General features: G+C 36.0%; 2 protein-coding genes across 2 annotated transcripts; both read right to left on the bottom strand.

Annotated features, from left to right (window-relative positions):
* Positions 1-150: 150 nt before the first annotated feature.
* Positions 151-5022, bottom strand: gpr132b (G protein-coupled receptor 132b). Its single transcript, XM_056264513.1, has 2 exons — positions 4838-5022; positions 151-1619 (listed from the first exon to the last, which is right to left on the bottom strand). Exon 2 carries the CDS (start codon positions 1615-1617, stop codon positions 547-549), a length of 1071 nt encoding a protein of 356 aa, XP_056120488.1. The 5' UTR covers positions 1618-1619; positions 4838-5022; the 3' UTR covers positions 151-546.
* A 3425-nt stretch (positions 5023-8447) lies between these two features.
* vipas39 (VPS33B interacting protein, apical-basolateral polarity regulator, spe-39 homolog) lies at positions 8448-21050 on the bottom strand. The gene is made up of 19 exons (XM_056264517.1): positions 20955-21050; positions 20582-20674; positions 19939-20047; positions 19056-19187; positions 18942-18980; positions 18788-18852; positions 16399-16455; positions 15950-16042; positions 14593-14626; positions 14389-14491; positions 14159-14186; positions 13502-13575; positions 13324-13399; positions 11859-11981; positions 10529-10570; positions 9059-9235; positions 8880-8969; positions 8698-8802; positions 8448-8518 (listed from the first exon to the last, which is right to left on the bottom strand). Exons 2-19 carry the CDS (start codon positions 20672-20674, stop codon positions 8498-8500), a joined length of 1461 nt encoding a protein of 486 aa, XP_056120492.1. The 5' UTR covers positions 20955-21050; the 3' UTR covers positions 8448-8497.
* Between the last annotated feature and the right edge of the window lie 417 nt (positions 21051-21467).

The following is a 21467-nucleotide window of genomic DNA, read 5'->3' as shown; positions in this document are numbered from 1 at the left end:
TTGCCCGTTTGCTCCGTTTGTGGCATCAAATCTTTGAAAGATATTCAGAGATTTGAGGCACTTATTTGCAAGTAAATGAAATATATATCCCAGATCATGTCTGTAAATTCTTTGGTGTTTATATACCTTTTGGATGTGAATACATTTGTTTTGTGAACAATGGTTTATTTATTACTGATTCAATATAAAGGCCATCTGAAAACAAATTCAAGTATAGCGAGTCACTTTAAATGTGAGATCGGCCCTTTCCTGTGAATCTGCCAATCTATTTTGAGCTTCTCAACAATATGGAGAATATGCTTAAAATGAGTCCAATGCAAGCTATTCAGAAGCTTCAAACGTTCTGAGACGGAAGCAGATTTAGAAGGTGTGAAACACACAGAGATAATCTTATCTTGAGATCCTTTCATTCTACAGCCCAACAAAACAACAGGAAATTCACTTTCAATTTTTTGCAAGATCGGTGACATTTTTCCGTCCCTTTCAGGTACAAGTTATGGCACGTCAAGTAAAAAAACACGTATGTCCAATGCTTCTACAATTTCATCATGATGTGGGACAAGTCGCTCTCATTTCATTGCTCTTTTCTGAATTGCTTTTGGAGCTGTGCATGTTGTGCTGGCTACTGTGTGTCGAGCGCTGACTCGAGAGGACTTTGTTACACAGCGACGCCATGCCTCTTCTGATCTCCTGACGGATATTGTTGCTGGAGAGTACGTAAAGAATGGGGTTGATGGCGCTGTTGAAAGTCGACAGTCCCAAAGAGATTTTGTAGGCCGTGTAGATGTACTTTTCAAAGTGACACTGCTCCTGCAGCTCGGGGAAGTGGAAGATGACGGCGCGCATGAGCAAGATAATGTGGTACGGAGCGAAACAGATCAAAAACAACGCCACCACCGCCACAGCCAGGTAGCGCACCTTTTCTTTCTGATGGGGCTGGAGGCCTGTGCTGGCCTGCACGTTTGCAAGAATGGCCCTGTTGGTGAAGATCAGGATGCCCAGGGGGACACAAAAGCCTATGCAAAACCGAGCGTAGTTGAATGCCGTGACCATCTTTGTGCTCTGGCCTGGCTCGAAACAGCGGTGACTCCCTTGGGCAGCTTCCCCTTCGCGCATGATGAAGACGGGCGCGTGAACCAAGCCCACTACCATGTAGATCGAAAACGCTATGAGAGCTGCAATCCGTTTCTGGCGAAGACCGCGAGATTCAATTGCATAGACCACCGCCACGTAGCGGTCGATGGACACGCAGCAGAGCAGGAAGATGCTGATGTACATGTTGTTGAAGAACACAAAGCCAGTCACTTTGCAGGCCATCGAGCTCCAGGGCCACTTGTGGTTTCTACTGACGTACACTGTCCACAAAGGCAGCGTGAAGAGGTAAGTGAGATCGCACAAGGACAGGCTGAACAGGTAGATGCCGAGGACGTTCTTACGACACACCTGGTGGAGGGTGAGGTAGACCGTGATTAAGTTGCCTGGCAGGCCGATGATAAAAACCACAATGTAGAACACCATCAGAGGAATACGGTCCTCCTCAAATGATATCTGACAGGACACCTCACTTCGGTTCATGGTCGTCATGATGCTCTGTGCCACAGTGGATACATGCATCATATCTGAGGGGGGAAAATAAAGAAAGAAATTAGAATAAGCGGTTAAACAGAACTGTGGGAGTACCGAACATGACTTGGAAGAAAAAAAGTCACCGTATTTATACTGTAAAAAACTACAGGTATTTAAAAGGATAGATCACCCAAAAATGAAAATGCTGTCATTATTTACTCACCCTCCTCAATTGTTCCAAACCTGTATTAGTTTCTTAAGTTGAACACTAAAGAAGATATTTTGAAGAATTTGAAGAATACGGACGCCAATGAGTGCCGTCAACTGTTTGATTACTGGCGTTCTTTCAAATATCTTCTTTTGTGTACAACAGAAAAAAGAAATTCATACAGGTTTGGAACAACTTGAGGGTGAGTACGTGATGACAAATTTTTCTTTTTCGGGTGCACTATCCTTTTAACTAGTAAACTATCAGTATACACTTGTAGTATAGTTGCAGTACAAACGAAAAATGTAGTTGCAAACTAGTTGTGTACTCAAGATTTCCTACTGTTACACTTGAAGTATACTTAAAAGTATACACTAAAAAGTGGGCCAATTTAGAACCAAGTAGTAGTGAAATAGTACACTTATAAGTATACTACTAGTACATTGATATACTTACTACATTAAGTATACTCAAAATTATACTTGAACTTTACTTATGTATACTTAATCAAATGAACTTGAAGTTGCTTGTTTTTTGTAAGGGTAAAGAATCCAATCACACAATTTATTAATTGATGGCCACGTTTTGTTAAATCATTGTACTACTTTGTTGTACTAATTCATTCCTTTGTTGTTGGTTTTTTTAATTGTTGCCACATGTACAGAGTCAGCGTCCCTAACATGTAATGGTAAGCTATTCTAAAGTCTATTAACAATTATTAAAAATGTTAAATTAAAGCCTGTAAAATAAAATAAAAATATACACTAATAACTAATTTTAATATAAAATACATTTAAAAACTGAAAAAATATTGAAAAGTTGTACAAAATTAAAATGGCAAAGAAGTTAAAACAGAGACAAAAAAGATAAATGTCTGTTTTAACTAAATATGTTAAACAGAACAGACGTGTGTACTACGTTGAGCCTAATAAAATAGTATTTCACATATGGAATTTGCCAAAAATGTGGTACCTTTCAAAGCTGAATTCAGATTCACCCATTTCAAGTTTTTTTTTTTTTTTTTTTTTACTTCATGGGACTTCATCTTATCATCTTACCTTTTTTCCTACATTCTTGTATCATTGTTCATAGTTACAGTGTGTGTGTTCTTTTCAAAAAATCTTCACTGCTAGATCACATCCTTTATGTTTAAACTAGTTCATAAGCATAAAATATGAGGATTTTTATGTTTCAGTCGTGGTTTCCATTGTGGTGAACATGAAAAAATCGAATTAAAAAAAAAATGTCTAGGCACAAATCTTTTTTAGACTTGTTTCTACATTAGTGAAGCAATCATTCTGCAATCAGTTTTGAACCTACAATGAACTTTGATTCAAAAGTACATTTTGAGGCACACAACATACATTGAATTGCACAACTAAGGTGGCACTTTGGCACATATCAAAGCGGTTTTGCTTCGACAGGACCATTGACCATTCCAATGTTTCAGTGTTTCTGCCATGTCTCATCCAGTGTAAAACACCCCCTTTCCCCTTCATTTCCAGCAAAGCACAATGCACCACTCCCTAGTTTTGCCCCAGCTAGACAAGACAGCCACTGAAATATTCATCACAACCCCATCATCCACGAGGAGTAGAAGTGCATCAGAACGGAAACACACTAGTGAGAACCACATGTGTTGGTAGGCTACATGAATTGTATATTGGTACGTGAATGCTATATGAATGGTATATGAATCATCATGTATCGTTCTTGCCTTAGACAGTTATTGAGCTAAACGTTTTTTAAAGTTCAGACAGAAATGAATGCAGTTAAACCACCCACTTATAGGTTCATGCGCAATACATAGCTGACTAAGAGTCCCTCCTTTTCTTTTTACTCATTTCTCGCTTTTCACTTTGGGGAAAAACCGTGACCTTGCACAAGAACTCTACTGAGAATTGGGAAAGTATTTCACTTGACCTATTGACACTAACCGGGACAGTTGGATTGGCAATAAAGCCATTGATGGTCAGAGTCAAGAAAAACACGGATACAAAGTCAGTGGAGAGAGAAGAACGAATACATTAAGTTCTGCATTAGTCTTCATTGTGTTCTGTGACCTACTTATAGTCATTAAATCACTGTACGGGTGTTAAGACAGACACTGTGACTTTTGGATCAGATGAAACCTTTTATTCCCTTGTCTCATATCATCAGTGTCAAGACACTGGCGATGCTCAGTCTAGTGTATGTGACCATTTTTAGACGCTGCAGGCAGATTCTTGGAAACAAGCTCAACCTTATTAGAGATGATGCTCTCTATACAGTATGAAGATACCAGGCAATATGTATTATCTGAAATGTATTTTATGTACCATTAATGGAAGTCTAAATTAAGCTGGCATCTTCATTAAATATTCATGATTCCTTTGTTTAATGCTGACAACAAAATCAACCCATATCTCTCAAGTTAATTTGATGAATTATTTTATTTTATTTGTCTGCTTGAAATATATGACATTTAACACTTTAGAGTTTTTCAACCTAAGGGTCCCTGAAGATGTTCCAGGGGGGCCACGGAGAAGAAACCAACTGAAAATGTCATGTCATTTCCGCTATTAAATATCTTTCTAACTAATTATCTGCTAAGGATTCTCTAATGTATAATGCTGTTGTAAATAAAACACAAAGTTGTTTTAAAGTTTTAAAGAAGTTCTATAGTTTTATAAGAAAATACTATTTCAGTCATTTACTTGAGTCAATGTTATATTCTGTTTCTTTGTAATTATGTGGCAAATTTACAAGCAATTTCGAAGTAAAATCTGACTTTTTCCCCAGTGTAGTTAATGAAGTCATGATAATAAAGTGTTTCAGGGAAAACCTACGTAGCTTTTTTTTATACTGAGGGTCCCTGGTTGACTGAAACACACAGTTTCACACAGGTTGAAAAGGTGTAAAACAGACAACCAGGTCGAAAATTACACGTGAAAACACTGCACACATCCTGTTTTCAGATTTTGGCGTGCCGCACAAAAAAATCCTTTAGACTACTTCTCAATAGCCTAAAAGCAAATATGACATTTTCTATAAATGTAACGTATACAATTGCGTGGATCTTACCTCCAAATGCAGTTAAGAATATGTCCTTTCTTCATCTATAAGCATCTATCTGTAAGAAGGACCAGCGCAGCAGAGCTCTTGACAGGCCCCTCACAACAGCTCGTGTAATGATGAAGCAGCGCGACTCACGAGCACATCTCTACACCACATAGCCTACTACGACCACGTGATCGTCGTACTTCTGCTTTCTTCGACAGCGGGCTCAAATAAGGCACTTTGAATGAGAGAAGATACAAAAAACTATGCCTCTAAACTGCATTTCTAGAACACCTTTTTGGCATCAGTGGCGCGTTTTGTGTTTGTGAACGTGAGGAAATGGAGGGGACTTGGCACGCGCATGATGCTCAAAAATGATGTTAGATCAGATAAACAGCCGGGGATTTTCTTTTATCACATTTCCACAACAAAGGGAACCAAACCACTAATATTAAACAGGCCTACAAAAAAAAAAAAAATCTAAATAAACTTGATCTTATTGTTAACATAACATAAAATATTTATTTTTTTAATCTAAGTCTAAGTTCCAGGGCTTGACCACAGCATATTTCTGAAACTAAACCCTTCATTTTTCTATGTTGCTCGAAAGGTAACGGGAATGCCCAATACCAATCTGACGAATCACAAAGACTGAAAGAAAAAGCGAAGTAACAGCAAAGACTTTATATATAGGCCTACGGTAACAGTCAATGCATGGTGTGGCAATGCAAAGACAAAACAACTATGTAATCTATGTCCTTAAATGGAAATATGGAAGAAAGTTCTTCTGTGAAAAGTGTGTGGTCTATATCTATCTAACGTTATAGGCCTATATAAATTAGTGATCTCAACCAAAATATTGCATTGGCATGGGTCTCAAAACATTAATGTCTAGTTGTGTAACAATTCCCAGTGAACTAAAGGTAATAATTACTTCAACCATTTGTCAGCATGGCATTTTATGAGCCCACATTATTAGGAAACTTGTAGGAGTTGTGTCTTTAAACATGTTAAGCTTTGTAAGGGGGGAGGGGTCACATTATGAAATAAATGTTTTTCTCCAAAACATGTTGGCCACAATTATTGGCACCCTTTTATGTAATACTCTTAGCAACCTCCCTTTTCCAAGATAACAGCTCTGAGTTTTCTCCCATAATGCCTGATGAGTTTGGAGAACACCTGACAAGAGATCAGGGACCATTCCTCCGTAATGAATCTCTCCAGATCCTTCAGATACCCAGATCCATGTTGGCGCTTCTTTTCTTCAGTTTACCCCACTCATCAGGTCAGGGAACTGGGACGGTCATGGTAGAAGCTTCATTTTGTGCTCTGTAACACATTTTTGTGTTGATTTTGATGTTTAGATTTTTTTTATCTGTTGATATTTGATAGAATCCACGATGACATGTATCTGAACAAGATGTCCAGGACCTCCAGCAGAAAAAATATGCCCACAACATTAAAGATCCAACAGTATATTAAATTGTACACTTGGGGTACTTTTTATCCTTGTGTGCACCAAACCCATCTAGCGTGTTTGCTGCCAAAAAGCTCTTTTTTTAGTTTCATCTGACCACAGAACAATTTGCTGGAGTTTGTTTTTGGATGAGCGAGGAGGATTTTTCTTGAAACCCTCCCAAACAACATGTGGGGATGTAGGGGTTGCTTAATTATTATTATTTATTTTTTTGGTAGGCTTCTGACCCCAAGACTCAAGTAATCTCTGCAATTCTCCATCTGTGATCCTTGAAGAGTCTTTGGTCACTCAAACTCTCCTCCTCACCGACAATATAGACACACGTCCTCTTCCTGGCAGATTCCTAACATCTTTAGTTGATTGGAACTTCTTAATTATTGCCCTGATGGTGGAAATGGGGATTTTCAATGCTTTAGCTATTTTCTTATAGCCACTTTCTATTTTGTGATGCTCAACAATCTTTTGATGCACATCATAACTATATTCTTTGCTTTTACTCATTGTAATGGATGATTAAGGGGATTTTGCCTTTGTGTTTCCTCATATTTAAACTCCTGTGAAACAAGAAGTCATATCTAGCTATAACAATTTCATGTTCTAGTCACCCTGGTGACTAAACACTAAACACAGGCAGGCAAAAGTTAAACACGTTTTCACACAATGACTCAAAATTGTTCACACTTATTTCTAATGATGTGACCAAACCAACTGTACATAATACAAGTCAGTTCTGAGTGCCAAAATTGACTGAAAATGTTGCACTGAATGTTGATACCAACAATGGATGGAAACAATATAAGAGGGAGAGGAGGAAGAGAGGGTGAGGACGAGGAAGAGCAAGATGTGGAGAATGTTGTCGAGGCTGGATCTGCTTTCGGGTTTTTCCCTTTGCCTGCAGAGATGACATTGTCTGAGATGTGAACAAACTCCTCCGGCCGGACCAACATGAAGACATGATGCTGAAGCAGAATCAATCTCTCTCACTGACCTTGATTTTCTTCTGAGTGACTGTAACATGCTTTTCATTTAGAGTTTTTTTCCTGTAACCTTTTTGTCTTTTGCAGTTGGGTCACCGACCGTATGTTCACAGTATGCAAGTGCTGAATGTACAGATATTCAATACTATACTTGCAGTGCACCTTACTACTGTAAGTTGTCATTACTATACTTTTTACATAATGGCAAAATTAGTTTACTTTATTACAATATACTTTTTTCTTTTTTCATGCTTTGGATTCTGTTCTCCATTTTTTGATGTAGTGTCTAACGAATGATCTGTAGTGTTTATAATATTGACTCATGTGTGTATGATCGGAAAGCATTATTTGATTCTGAGCACAGATAAAATGGTTTTGAGGCAATTGTTTGATTTTTCCAGAAGAGTCAAGAGGTTCTCTGTCTGAATGTGGTTTGAACAATTGGTTTTGTGTTTAAGGTTTTGAGAAAGTGAGTGATGGTTTCAAGAAATGTGCTTTAGCAATTCAGAAAAACTGTAATACCACAGCTGTAAATGTAAGCTGTATAAAGTTTATCTGTAATTTGTTTAGATCTTCCAGAGTTGAAAGAACTGAGACTTATGGAAATCTTGTGAAAAAGGTTATATGACACAATCTACTGTATGATTACAAGTCCCCAAAATGAAACAGCAGGGGAACTTCCTTTTACAGCTATTATGAGCTCAAACTGTGGTCATAAAATTGACCACCATTTGCAGAAACTGTGACAAATCTTTCCTGTCGCAACAGTCAAAAACTTTGTTAACAGCTTTTATCTTAACAGGATTCCCATCTTCAGTCAAGTATTTACCAGAAAGCCTGTATAAACCTCAAACATTTGTGTCAATATCATGTCATGTTTAATATAAAAAGCAGTGAATAATGAGGAATGTTCATAAATCCATACACAGGCAAGCAAATAGGTGTGAGGGCTTTAAGAATATGCTGTTCACGTCAGCAACCTCCCTTATATCTTTATAAATGCTCACCTGTAGAGTTGGCAGAAGGACACTTGGCAGTTTAATCGTACTGAACAGATGCATTTGCAAAAGAATCACTCCAGAATGACTCACTTCACTGGTTCTTTGAAATGTTCGATATATGGGAGGGTTTCAGTCCTGTTTAGTTCAGTCCAGGTTTAACCTCAAAAAGGCTCCATCATAGTGTTTCATATGTGCAATATTGTCTCTGCCTTGTGCCAGGATCCACGTGTCAGTTTTTCCATCGGATTTGCTTGAGTAACAAAAAGGAACAAAAATCAGACATTTTAGTTCATGGGAGCACAACCCTGCATTGAAACGTGTGAAGCAACCTGTGGTGGACACTGACAAATTACTGTAAAATGTTAGTGTATCTGTTTTGAAACCGTGAATCAGAAAATGATTCAGAAATGGCTGCTCACTTCCTCTTACCCCGCCATTGAGGAGCTCCTGAATCTTCCTGTACTCGACCGAGTTTCGTTCCAGCTTCTCTCCATAAACAATAAGCTGCTGTCGGTCCTTCAGGTCTCTGTAAGTCTGAATGGACACAGCAAACGCAGTGAGTTACACCGAGAAAGCCCCAAACAGCCATACCGACTCGAGAATCAACTCACATTGATGATGACGTCATGGCATTTATATTTCAGAGCCACGCTGAGCTTGAGCTCTGGGTCGTCGATGAGATTCACATACTCCTGCAGCACCTGCAGATCATGGGAAGCAGCGTTGAAGAGCCCGCTGGCAGAGAGGCAACCGGAGGAGCAGTTTTATTACAACATGGAAACTGATGTACCTGTACAGGGGCGCTGTTCTTCTGCAGGATGTCCACCACCCTGTGAAAGCCAATGGGAGACCTTTTCTTGGTGTACCCCAGCCAGTTCTTGGTGTTGAACAGACTATCCACATCAAACCATGACTTCAACTTCGCTCTTGCGCCAAGAGCTGTGAGAATGTACTGCTTTTCTGAAATCTGCCACAGCAAACATGACGGAACAGGTTAATAAAAGAAACTCGAAACTTACACATATGCTTATTTATTAGGGGTGGAACGGTACATGTATTCGTATTGAACCGAAACGGTACGGGCGTCACGGTTCGGTGCACGAATTTACACGGAGAATACACGGTATAAAAATAAATAAAACTCGCTTGCAAATTAATTACTGTAATGCGGAACTACAGTTAGATACGCGGGTTCTTTAGGGACACATAATCTGTACCATCGGTTTAGCTCTGAACGCGCGTTCACTTCAAACGTTGGCTTTATACGCGCGTCCTATTGACTAGCGTCAAACTAGACGCGAATTTGACGCTCTATTCGCGTTTGGTGTGACCGCAACAGGCTGCGATGTCAAGATTGAAATGCTGGAGTGTGTGTGTGTGTGTGTGTGTGAGAGAGAGAGAGAGAGAGAGAGAGAGAGAGGCGCGGGCGCGATAGAGGCACGCGATCGAACAGTGGAAACATAAAAAAGCATACTCGGTCATTTTGTTCAGATCATTAAACCTGCAAAGTGTTTACTTCTATTTGTGTACACTCGCAATAAAACACAATATTGTGCTTTTGTCACACTGTAAACTCTTGTCAAACTGTAACCTACAACTGCACCCAACCAAAATCACACACACACACTGTTTTAAAAGCACTAATCTTACACATTCTACATTGATTAAAAAAGAAAATCGAATGTGTTTTTAATGGTAGTATTATTTTATACAGAAATCAATTATTTATAATTCAGATGAGAATAATGTTACATTGTTAATTAATAATGTTAATTAAAATTAAGGAAAACAAATATATTGATCTGAAATCTAGCAAATTAATTTAAAAGTAATTCAGGTACAATTACCAAACATATCGCAAGGTCTTTTTGTCTTTTTATTAATTTAATTAATAAACTAATTATATAAAACTATTGTCAGTGCACTACAAATAAACTGGTTCTATGCCTTTATTAATAAAACTTTTTTAAAACATACAATGCCTTCTGCATTTTTGTTTTGCTTTTCCCTCCATTGTACCGAAATCGTCCCGAACAGTGATGTCCGAACCGAGGTATGAACCGAACCGTGACTTCTGTGTACCGTTCCACCCCTATTATTTATACATTACTAGTCAAAAAGTTTAGACACACTTGACTGAATTTGTATTTCTAAGGACATTTATCTTAAGTTTTAGGTATTTGTAGACAAATATAAAAACGACACTAAAAAGACTATACGAAGAATCTAAAATATATAAACACATGACTGTTTATCTTACCCGGAAGGTTTTTCTTATGTTTGAAGGGCTGCTAAAAGTTCCCTGTAGAAGAAGATTTTTTTTTTTTTTTTAAATACAGTGGGCTCCAAACGTATCTGAATTTAAACAACACTAACATGTTTAAATATCAAACAAGGTATTATGTACAGTATTTCCAAAATAAAGCACTTTTCAAGGAAAAATCACATCACAAATTGAGGCTTGTTAGGTTTCAGATTTTAAACTAATAGACTTAGGCCTGGTTATTAGGCTTTTGTTCAATTAGGACATTTAAGTAGCTTGAAAAAAAAAAGAAGTAATGTGCCTAAGAAAAAAAAATACATAACTGCATCTTGAGACAAAACAATGGCACTGACATATTTTAAGATATATTAATTAACGATACTACCTTAAGCCTTGCCAATATTTATATTTATATATAATATAAATTATATATAAATCTATATACAGTATATACATGAAAATATTTCTTAAATATATACAAGCATGTGTGTGTATTTATATATATAAAATAATTATACACAATGCACCCACATATATTATGTAAAAAAAACTTTTATTTTGGATGTGATTAATCACGATTAATCATTTGACAGCCCTAATATATATATATATATATAATTTTTTTTTTTTATTGTTTGACTGAAAACGAAAAACGAAAAGTGGTGGAAAATTCATACTTAAAAGTTAACCTGCTTGCTTGAATTTAGTCAATGAATAAGACAAACTGAATGGAATACAATGTATACACTACTGTTCAAATGTTTTCTGAAGGAAATTAATACTTTTATTCACCGTGGACGCATTAAATTGATCAAAAGTAACAGTAAAGACATTTATGATTTTACAAACGATTTCTACTTCAAATAAATGATGTTCTTTTGAAATTTCTATTCATCCAAGAATCCTAAAAAACAATATCAAGGTTTCCAGAAATGATAAGCAGCACAACTGTTTTAAATAATTGATAATAATAAGAAATATTACTTGAGCAGTAAATCATCATTTTAGAACGATTTCTGAAGGATTAATGATGCTGAAAATTCAGCTTTACCATCACAGGAATAATTACATTTTTAAATATATTACAATATTAAACAGTTATTTTAAATTGCAATAATGTTTCACAATATTACTTTCTGTTTTACTGTATTTTTTTTACCATTGCCTTAGTGAACATAAAAGACTTCTTTTATAACCATTTCAAAACTAACTGTCGTTAGTGTATATTGTAAGACTATATTATATTACATTATTTGATATATATATTGTAATACTGTATATTATGTAATACAATACAATAAAGCAGGAGTGAAGCATGAGCTTGTACCTCTGACTCTCCGTAATGGTAAAAGCAGGAGTAGTACAGTGTGGTGATGATTGGCATATTAAGGATAGATGCTTTTCTAGGGAACTTTTTAAAGATATCTGCATCTGCCTTCTTGTCACTAGCCTGAAAAGACAAACACATTGAACACAAGAATTAAATGAGTTTCTATGAAACATAATGTGATAGACCCTTAATGTTACATTATGAACGTGAAAATGCACTGTTTATCAACAAAATATTGTGCAATTTAGGCTATATGAAGACACCTTCTTCTCCCCCATTGTTATAAAATGTCTAGGGCTTGATGCATGTTACAAATGCGATTTCTATTCCATAAATCTGACTGAATCAAGGCAGTTGTGCAGAAGATATCATGGCCCTCATGCAGTTCAGACACAGGATGTGTGAAACAGAAAATACACAATGTTTCTGAATCACACTTGTTCATAGGTGCTATTATGCAATCTAAGGAAACATCTGCCGTGTAACCCAATTTGAGAGAAGCCCATCCCTTACACTTCCCTCTGTACAGAGCGACCCGTCACCTATCACACCACCCTCAGGAAAGAGGAAGAGTGAGGAGGTGAATTGGAAATATTTCTTTAACAGCACTGTAAGGTGAGGCAGAAATAGAAAAGCAGAAAACCTGTGTCATTTTATTGACACATGTGTGTATGTATATAATATAGACTTGCACACACTCACACATACATATATACAGTATAATATGTATAAATATAATAATATATATATATACTAGGGGTGTCAAATGATTAATCGTGATTAATCACATCCAAAATAAAAGTTTTTTTTACATAATATATGTGGGTGCACTGTGTATAATTATTTTGTATATATATAAATACACACACATGCATAAGAAAAAAATATAATTTATATATAAAATATTTATATTTATATATAATATAAATTATATATAAATCTATATACAGTATATACATGAAAATATTTCTTAAATATATACAAGCATGTGTGTGCATTTATATATATAAAATAATTATACACAATGCACCCAAGTATATTATGTAAAAAAAACTTTTATTTTGGATGTGATTAATCACGATTAATCATTTGACAGCCCTAATATATACATATTGTGTAATGCGATTTGACAGCACTAATTACATTTCATAATTAAAATAACCAGTACATTGGTTCAGTAATTTACATACTTGCATTTGCAGTCAAAGGTTTGGACACATTTGACTGATTCTGATCTGGAATTCTTTAAAAAACAAACTAAATTTTATAATTTGTTTTAAATGGATGAGTTTAAATTATTTATTGGTCGCTACATAATTTCCATAGTTCCACTGGTGTTAGTTCATAGTTTTAATGACTTTAATATGATTCTAAAACGTGTATAAGCAATGTAATAATAAATAGGTAGGTGTGTCTTAACTTGTGACTAGTTGTGAACGAGTGGTTGGACTCGTTCCCTCACCTCTACGATTATTTGCCTCTCGAGGAGTGTATAGTGGTCTTGAACGAGAGTGGCATCGTCATGAGAAAAAGGAAGGCTGAGAAAGAAAAACAGCAAGATCACATGGATCAGTTTATCGTCAAAGATGAGTGGATGATGATTCTGAACTCTCGACTGAATCACTCTGAAAGATCGCTACCTGAGGCAACTTTTGAGGAAGTCTCTTCTTCGCCCTTCATCCTTAATATTCAAGTGTTCCTTGTATTGGATCAACTGTTTAAAATACAAAGAGGACTTTTGAATCAATGTGTGATCAAACAGAAACGTCACTGCAAACAATTTCACTAGAATGTCCAACTTCCTCCCCTTTCACTTTATATTAAAACAAACGAGAGTGACGAGACAAAGCAGAATTCTTCCTCTTTTCACTTCTATAAAGTCATAAACTAATTTCAGCTGTCATTAACCCTTTATAACATAGGCTAAAAGTTTTTACAGTTTCTTTTCTACTTGTTTTTTTTCCTAAGCGAAACACTTAAATATAATCAACATTTAATTTAATATTTTAATATTGTCTCAAGATAACACAATAATGGGAATATATATGGTAAATATGGTACTTCCACACACATATATATATATAGTATATATATATATCAAGGGAAAATATGGTACTTCCACATGAAAGAGGAAGTATTTACATTTCCATTAGTTAATACTGGGCTCTCCCTTTCTGATTAATTTTTTTTGGAGCAAGCCATACCTCCTGGAGGCGACACTGTACCATAGAGGGTTAAATAAAGCATCGGTCGTGTGTAAACTGTACAAGCTATGAGTATAATGACGCTGTACCTACCGCCATATCTTCTGTCCTGCCAAGAGCCCTAAAATACAGTCAGATGAGCAATGTCATGAAGGCAGTAATTCAAATAAAATGCACACAACAAAACAACCCTTCAAATCAAACTACCAATGCAAATAAATGGAGAGATGCCAAGCGTCCCTGCACTAAAAGATCACAGACACAACTTATTTTTAACATGACACTCATTAAAAGGGGAACTTAAATCAAAACGGTGAACTTACTTCAGTAACTCCACCAAAAGCTTTTGTTCTCCCATCTCTTTTAAATAGTGAACGTAATGACGCAAAGCCACGTCTCTCGCCATTAACTCTCGAAAGAGGATTTCTGCAACAATGACAAAAAACAGGATGTTCTAGAAAATATTTGATTTATTTTGAAAATAAAAAGGAACTGGTGAGCAAAGACAGGATCAGGAAACATCTCACCTTTACTTAAAGACCTTTTTAGATACATCAAGACCTGCAGTATGAGAATGTAAAGGATCAGTGAATAAGCATAGTATGAACAAGCTGTTTCTAAAGGCATGGCAGTGCTTCCGTATAGTGGGGATGTCCCGATCAGGGTTTTTTGCCCTCGAGTCCGAGTCATTTGATTTTGAGTATCTACCGATACCGAGTCCCGATCCGATACTTATATAATACATTAAAAAAGAATAAAGAAGAGAGAAAAAACAGATCCAGGATGTTCCTTATTTTTTATTTAATTCACCTTATTTTAACATTCAACAACTCTGTTAACAAACAGAGCACTTCTGTGAGGTAGCTTGAACAATCAAGTAATAAATAACATAAAATCTTCACTTTTGGACTTTAGTGCAACAGTAAATATAGAAAAAGTCTAATATAAAAACAAATAGCACCTCAACTTAAAATACCCGGCAGGCATGTAAACAAAAAATAAAAATGTTTTAAAAGTGTATAAAAAAATAATGAGAATATAATATAGGCCTACATTAGGGGTGTAACAGTTCACAAAATTTGCGGTTCGGTTCGACAGGATACAGCAAAAAGAAAGAAATGCCAGAGAAATTTCCTATTTATTAAAAGAAAAACTATTTTTGTAGTTTTCCTACATCTTGAAACTTTCAGGTTTATAAATGGGGGTAATCTTTGAAGGATGAACAAATAATGTTTTGGTAATCACATTAAAAATAACATTTAAATATATATTTAAATAATATTTGAGTTTTAAAGTGCAACATTAAATCCATGTTCATTCACGGCACAATGTTTCTCCTGGTTCCCACGTCAGCGCTGTTTGATCTTATAGAGATCTACGGTTAATAACGGAGAAATGTGAATGCTTCTCACTAGATCTCGCAGCGATGTTATTACTTCAGTGGCGAACTCAAATGTTTTCTTTACTGGATCTCTTAGCACAGTGTCGCTTGATCTCGCGCTGCACATGTTGCTGGTCCGAAATGATAAATGCTCCGTTAAGCACAATATAATGAGTAGCGCAGTTTCGTTCCGCTTTCATTACGTTTGCCATTTGATGTTGCGCAACGTTGTGGTGATCGCGCTAGCGCGGATTTTGTCTGCAGGAAAAATGGTCCTAGGAATCGTTCGGTATATGCGTACCGAACCGGAAGCCTCGTACCGAAACGGTTCAATAATTACGAATACATGTACCGTTACACCCCAATTTATATATATATCCGAGTCCTGATCGGGAGGTAACGTCCGATTCCGATCGAGTCTGAAACCACGTGATCGGGCCCGATTTCCGATCGCGTGATCGGATCGGGACATCCCTAGGGTTAGTGTGTGAAGTGCGGCTCACAGCAGTGATGACGTTGCCATCATAAACAGCAACGGCTTCATCCAGCAGCAGAAGTTTGTCCTGCAGAGAGCGGAACTTTTCCAGGGAAAATGCCTGTAACAATCATTTTAATGAGATGCAAAAAGCATCTTTTTTCATTGACAGGCATTCAAAAGCAGCCATGTATTCTGACGCTATACATGTTTTTTTGCCAGTAGCATATTGACTACCATCTACTTATCAACTGCTATTGAGAATGGAAATAAACAAATGGCTTTATCTAGGTATTCTATTATAGCTATAACTATTTATGGGAGAGTTCAACCAAAAAGGAAAATTCTGTCATCATTTACTGATCAAATGTATGCAGGTTTGAGGGTGAGTAAATGATGATAGAATTTGTGAACTGTCCCTTTAAATGGATTTTCTAGGGCAAAATATATCATTCACAGCTCTTTGCTGCCCCCTACCCGTCCTTTCTGCATTCTCCTCACGGTTTCCTCTGGACTCAGGTCGCTGACAAAATCCTATGGGCATTTAGAAAACAAGTCAATGTTAGAAACTGGTAAAGTAAAACATTTTTTACCCTCCAGACATACATTTCCAAATGAAATGAATACTTTTATCCAGGAAGGATGCACTGAACTGATCAAAAATGACATTAATGTTAGAACAGATTTCTAGATTACACTTTATTTTTAGGTGTCCTTGTTACAGTGTAATTATACATACAGAAATATTAACTGACTAACATGCACTTACTGTAGGGTTAACATGCAACGTGCAATAACATGCAACATGCAAATTAACCCTACAGTAAGTGCACTTAACATGCACTTACTGTAGGGTTAGGGTTAGAATTAGGAGTTGGTTTAGGGTTAGATGCATGTAATTATACATAATTTACTGTGACAGTAAATTATGTTACCTATAGTAAGTACATGTAGGACACTTTAGTGTTAATTTCTATTTCAAATAAATGTTTCTTCTTTCTTATCATCAAAGAATGCTGAAAAAAATGTATCACGGTTTCCATAAAAATAAGAATGTTTTTCTTGAGCAGTAAATCATCATATTAAAATGATTTCTGAAGGATCATGTGACACTGAAGACTGGAGTAACGATGCTGAAAATTCAGCTTTGCCATCACAGAAATAAACTACATTTTAAAATATATTAATATAGTTACACTACCGTTCAAAAGTTTGGGGTCAGTGAGAATTTTATTTTTATTTTTTGGAGGAAAGAAATCAATACTTTTATTTATCAAGGACAGTAAAGACATTTATAATGTTACAAAAGATTCTATTTCAAACAAATGCTGTTCTTTTGAACTTCCTATTCATCAAAGAATCCTAAAAAAAAAACTAAAAAAACTGTACAACTGACAGACCAACAACTGTTTCAACATTGATAATAATAATAAATGTTTCTTGAGCATCAAATCCTCATATTATACTGATTTGTGAAGGATCATTTGACACTGAAGACACTGACACTGGTGATGCTGAAAATTCAGCTTTGATCACAGGAATAAATTACACTTTACTATATATTCACACAGAAAACAGCTGATTTACACTGGAATAATATTTAATACTCTAACTGATTTTTGTTGTATTTTTAATCAAATAATCGCAGCCATGGTTAGCAGAAGAGAATTCTTTTAAAAGTATTTAAAATCGTACCGACCCCAAACTTTTGAACGGTAGTGTATATTTCACAATATTACAATTGAAGGGTTGGTCAAAATCCCTTGCCTCTTCAAATACATATATAATCATATATCATTTTGAATGGTTATATACTTCCTTTATAAAAATCAATAATCAAATATATTCATTATCACATAATAATTTTTATATTCTTGTGCCTGTGAAATTATATTTTCTTAAATGCATGGATGCAAGTAACCAGTTTCTTTTAGGTGCATTCCAATCTTACTTTGAGATTGCACTTAGTACACGCAGGACACGAAGGCCACGTAACCCACAAGGCCGTTTGTCTCTTTCTCTGGGATCAGTAGAAAGGTTAGAGGGTCCTAAAGGCAGCGTGGGCACATATGATTCTTCGCTGGACATATGGTCAAGCTATATTGAGCGTTACTATGAAACTTGAATTGTTGTATTAAAATGTATTCTTTCCAGTATATTTCCTTCCTTGGGAGTAAATGCCAGTTATCTGTTTTTCTCCCAAACGAGTGAATGTTTTAGCATTATGTTTTGGTATACTTAACTGATAATAAGGAGCTCAGACTCTCTTCAGCCTTGATGGGAGCTGTTATTTGCTAGTGTCTGTTATTTGTGTGTGTGTGTGTATGACATTCTATGTAGGTTCTGGACGGTCGGACCAGACACCCCGGCGCCCTTCTCTAACCTGCGAGGCCACCACAGACCTAAATCCAATGAGTGGACGACAACTATCTTTACTAATGGCGATAGGCACCCCTATCTCCTCACATGTGTTAAATTGTTTAGGCTTTCATGTTTCTTAGCCAATGAGAATCATTCAACCTGTAAGCAATGACGTAGCTTAGACCTTGGAAATGGTATAACTGCTGTGATCTTTGTAACTGTAAGTGAGGCGGCCTACGAACTCCTGTGTGAGTCTTGAAGCTGACTTCTGCTGATGAAAATGCAAACTATCTTCAGTAAAACTTTTCTTTAATTTTTTATAATTCTGACTCCGGGTCTTCATTCTTCATATCTGGTTCTGGGTCTTTGACTGTATACCCCTTACACAATGATCAAATGAAAGCAGCCTTGGTGAGTATAAGAGACGTCTTTCAGAAACATTCAAAATAATCTTACCATGGCCAAACCTTTAAAACGGTAATGTAAAAATGCCCATATGCATTACCTTTCCATCTGACCTGGGCTTCCTCAGCTCTGGTGCATATGTTCTAGTAGATGTGTCGCTAAAAGCTAGAAAACAGGGAACAACACACACTTAATTATAACACAAGAGAATTTAGGCCTAACTAATCCGAAATGCTTCAATGACTTGAACTTACACTCAGAGAAGGACTGGAAAGCGCCAGGTTTGCTCCTTGCTGAGGGAATATAAACAGAATCAGATTGGTGGGTCTATAATGATTGAACTTAAACATTCAAGCACTATATGTTACCTTTAAACAGGGAGCTCAGGGAATATCCAGACCCTTGTTTGGACAGTGAAGGAGTGGTGTCTATTTTGGGAAAGCTCTGCTCACTCCCTGAGCGGATACTGGAGGCAGTTTCCTTGACCGACCAAGAGATGCCTTCACACAAACAATAACTGATGAGCATCCAGATGAGGTACAAACTAGTGATGGGTTGATCATGAAAGGTTAATTTTGAACAAATCTTTAACATGACTCAGGAACAAAGAGTTGTTTTAGACTGTGTATAGTTTATTTTGTGTTGACCGCATCTTTGGGTCTGAGACGTTCGTTCTTTTGTCACATGACGTGACGGCCACATTGGATACAGAAAATAGTTAATAGTTCCCAACCTTCCTTACAAACAAGCATGTAGTTTGTTTCTTTTTTTATTTATTTTTTATTCTTACAGTTACGTGATGTGTTTATCTCAAATTTCTTACAATTGATACATTTCTGAATTTCTATCATGATGTTTTTTTTCCCCATAACTAGTGATGAACGAACGACTCAGACCCGAAGACTCGGGAGGTGAACTAATAATTTCTGTTCCGGCTTAGGGATTTGATGTGACGAAAGAACGAACGACTGCATAGCCTGAAGACCCAGCTAAGCAATAAATGAATCATTTCTGTTTCTCATAATTTGGCCTTGGCTGCATTATAGTTTTTTTCTTAATCTAAATGTGATCAACGTTTGTGCAATTTGATGTCTTTGGGAATTTGGGTATTAACTTGTAACATTTCAATTATATTCTGCTGAAATAAACCAAATGATTTGAAAAAAGATTTGTTCATTTTGCTGAACGAAACTTAAAAATCCAATCACTAGTACAAACATTGAAGACAGTAAGAGAGAAGGGACTGCATACTTCCCACAGGTTCCCCAGTCCAGCTGACTCTCTCAACGTCATCTTCATCATCATCATCATCATAATCATCCACCAGGATGCTGTTCACAGCCCGTTTGGACTCTTTCAGCTGGAAAATAACAACACAACAATGTCTGCATCAACTGTGGGCCACAAAAACGTTCTAGTGGACATTTGCAGAAAATGTGAGAGGAAAATGTCAATATAAATATTTTACACTGTAAAAATTAGGTCAAATATTTTTTAATGACTTCTAAATAACCTTCCTTTCTGGTAACATACATAAAGTATGCTGAAAAAAAGTGCTGTATCTTTCTAGGGAGTTTTTCCTCACCAACGTCACCATTTATTTTACTCATTTCAAAGTAATTAATTTATTCACCTAATTTACTATAATGGTAATTAAATAAAAAAAAGTAAATATGTTATATGTTACAACATTTCAGTCTTTTGATTTGGCTAAAATAGCAAACGTAACTGTTTAATTTGGGAAATGATATGTTGTCTTTATAATATCTCACTGTACAATATGGTTTTAAGGCTGAATGGGCCATATAGTCTAGTCATTCTCCACTGTCATACTGCTGTGGTGGTAAACGGGCTTTGGACTCCACAGAGCTGAGAACAGAAACAATGAACTTACTCTTGAAAACTCATCGTCATCATCATCAAATGTGAACGCTTTAAATTTAGAGCTGTTCCAGTATTCATCATCCTCTGGTTTGGCCCGTGTCATCTGAAAAACATACACAATTTATCCCTATGTTTATTTACAGTGATTCATCTGATCTGTCCAAACGCAGAAGCTCACAGCTGCATGACACAAGCTAGTAACGTTATGCCACTTCATTTAGGCGACTCTTTATTTATCAATACGAAGCTCTCATCTTAATCTGCCAAAATATCATTTCGAGATTCGCTAAGATTGTAACATTTAAATATAATTTTCATGTGCATTAATATTATTTCGTACGAATAGTAATATGGTTTTATTAATCGCCATATAACATATTTACCTTCGAATTATTACAGTGAAAATCGACTCATGAAACGTCAGATTTCTTTCCTACTACTTCCTGGTTCCAACATGTCGCCAAAATAAAAGTTCGCTTTGTAGTTGATTATTTAAAATATATATTTTTGAATACATTTACAGTGATCATAAATGCATGGCACATTACATTATTATTTTCAGATATTATTGCTGGCTATTTTTAGGGGTCCAAACAACAACATATAAAGTACACAATTTAATTAAGTCTTTTTCAAGATAATATATAGTATAACATTTCTATAAGTAGCCTACTTATTTATCTCTACAAACGTTTTACTCTTGTGGTATAAATAATAAAAGTCACCATGAAATTAAGATAGACAATTAAGTCTTGTTTTTTATGGAACATTTATTTAATATATATTTATTTGCACACCATTTTTGTTACTTCATGTGTCCTCATAATCTTTAATCAAAACAAGATCCCCTTCCTTATGCAATGACATCTCTTCTCTGATGATGTTTACTGGCGTGA

Source organism: Rhinichthys klamathensis, unplaced genomic scaffold, assembly GCF_029890125.1.
Source record: "Rhinichthys klamathensis goyatoka isolate OS25496 unplaced genomic scaffold, OSU_Roscu_1.1 h1tg000221l_1, whole genome shotgun sequence".
Lineage (NCBI taxonomy): Eukaryota > Metazoa > Chordata > Actinopteri > Cypriniformes > Leuciscidae > Rhinichthys > Rhinichthys klamathensis.
This window is presented reverse-complemented; position numbering and strand designations above follow the sequence as displayed.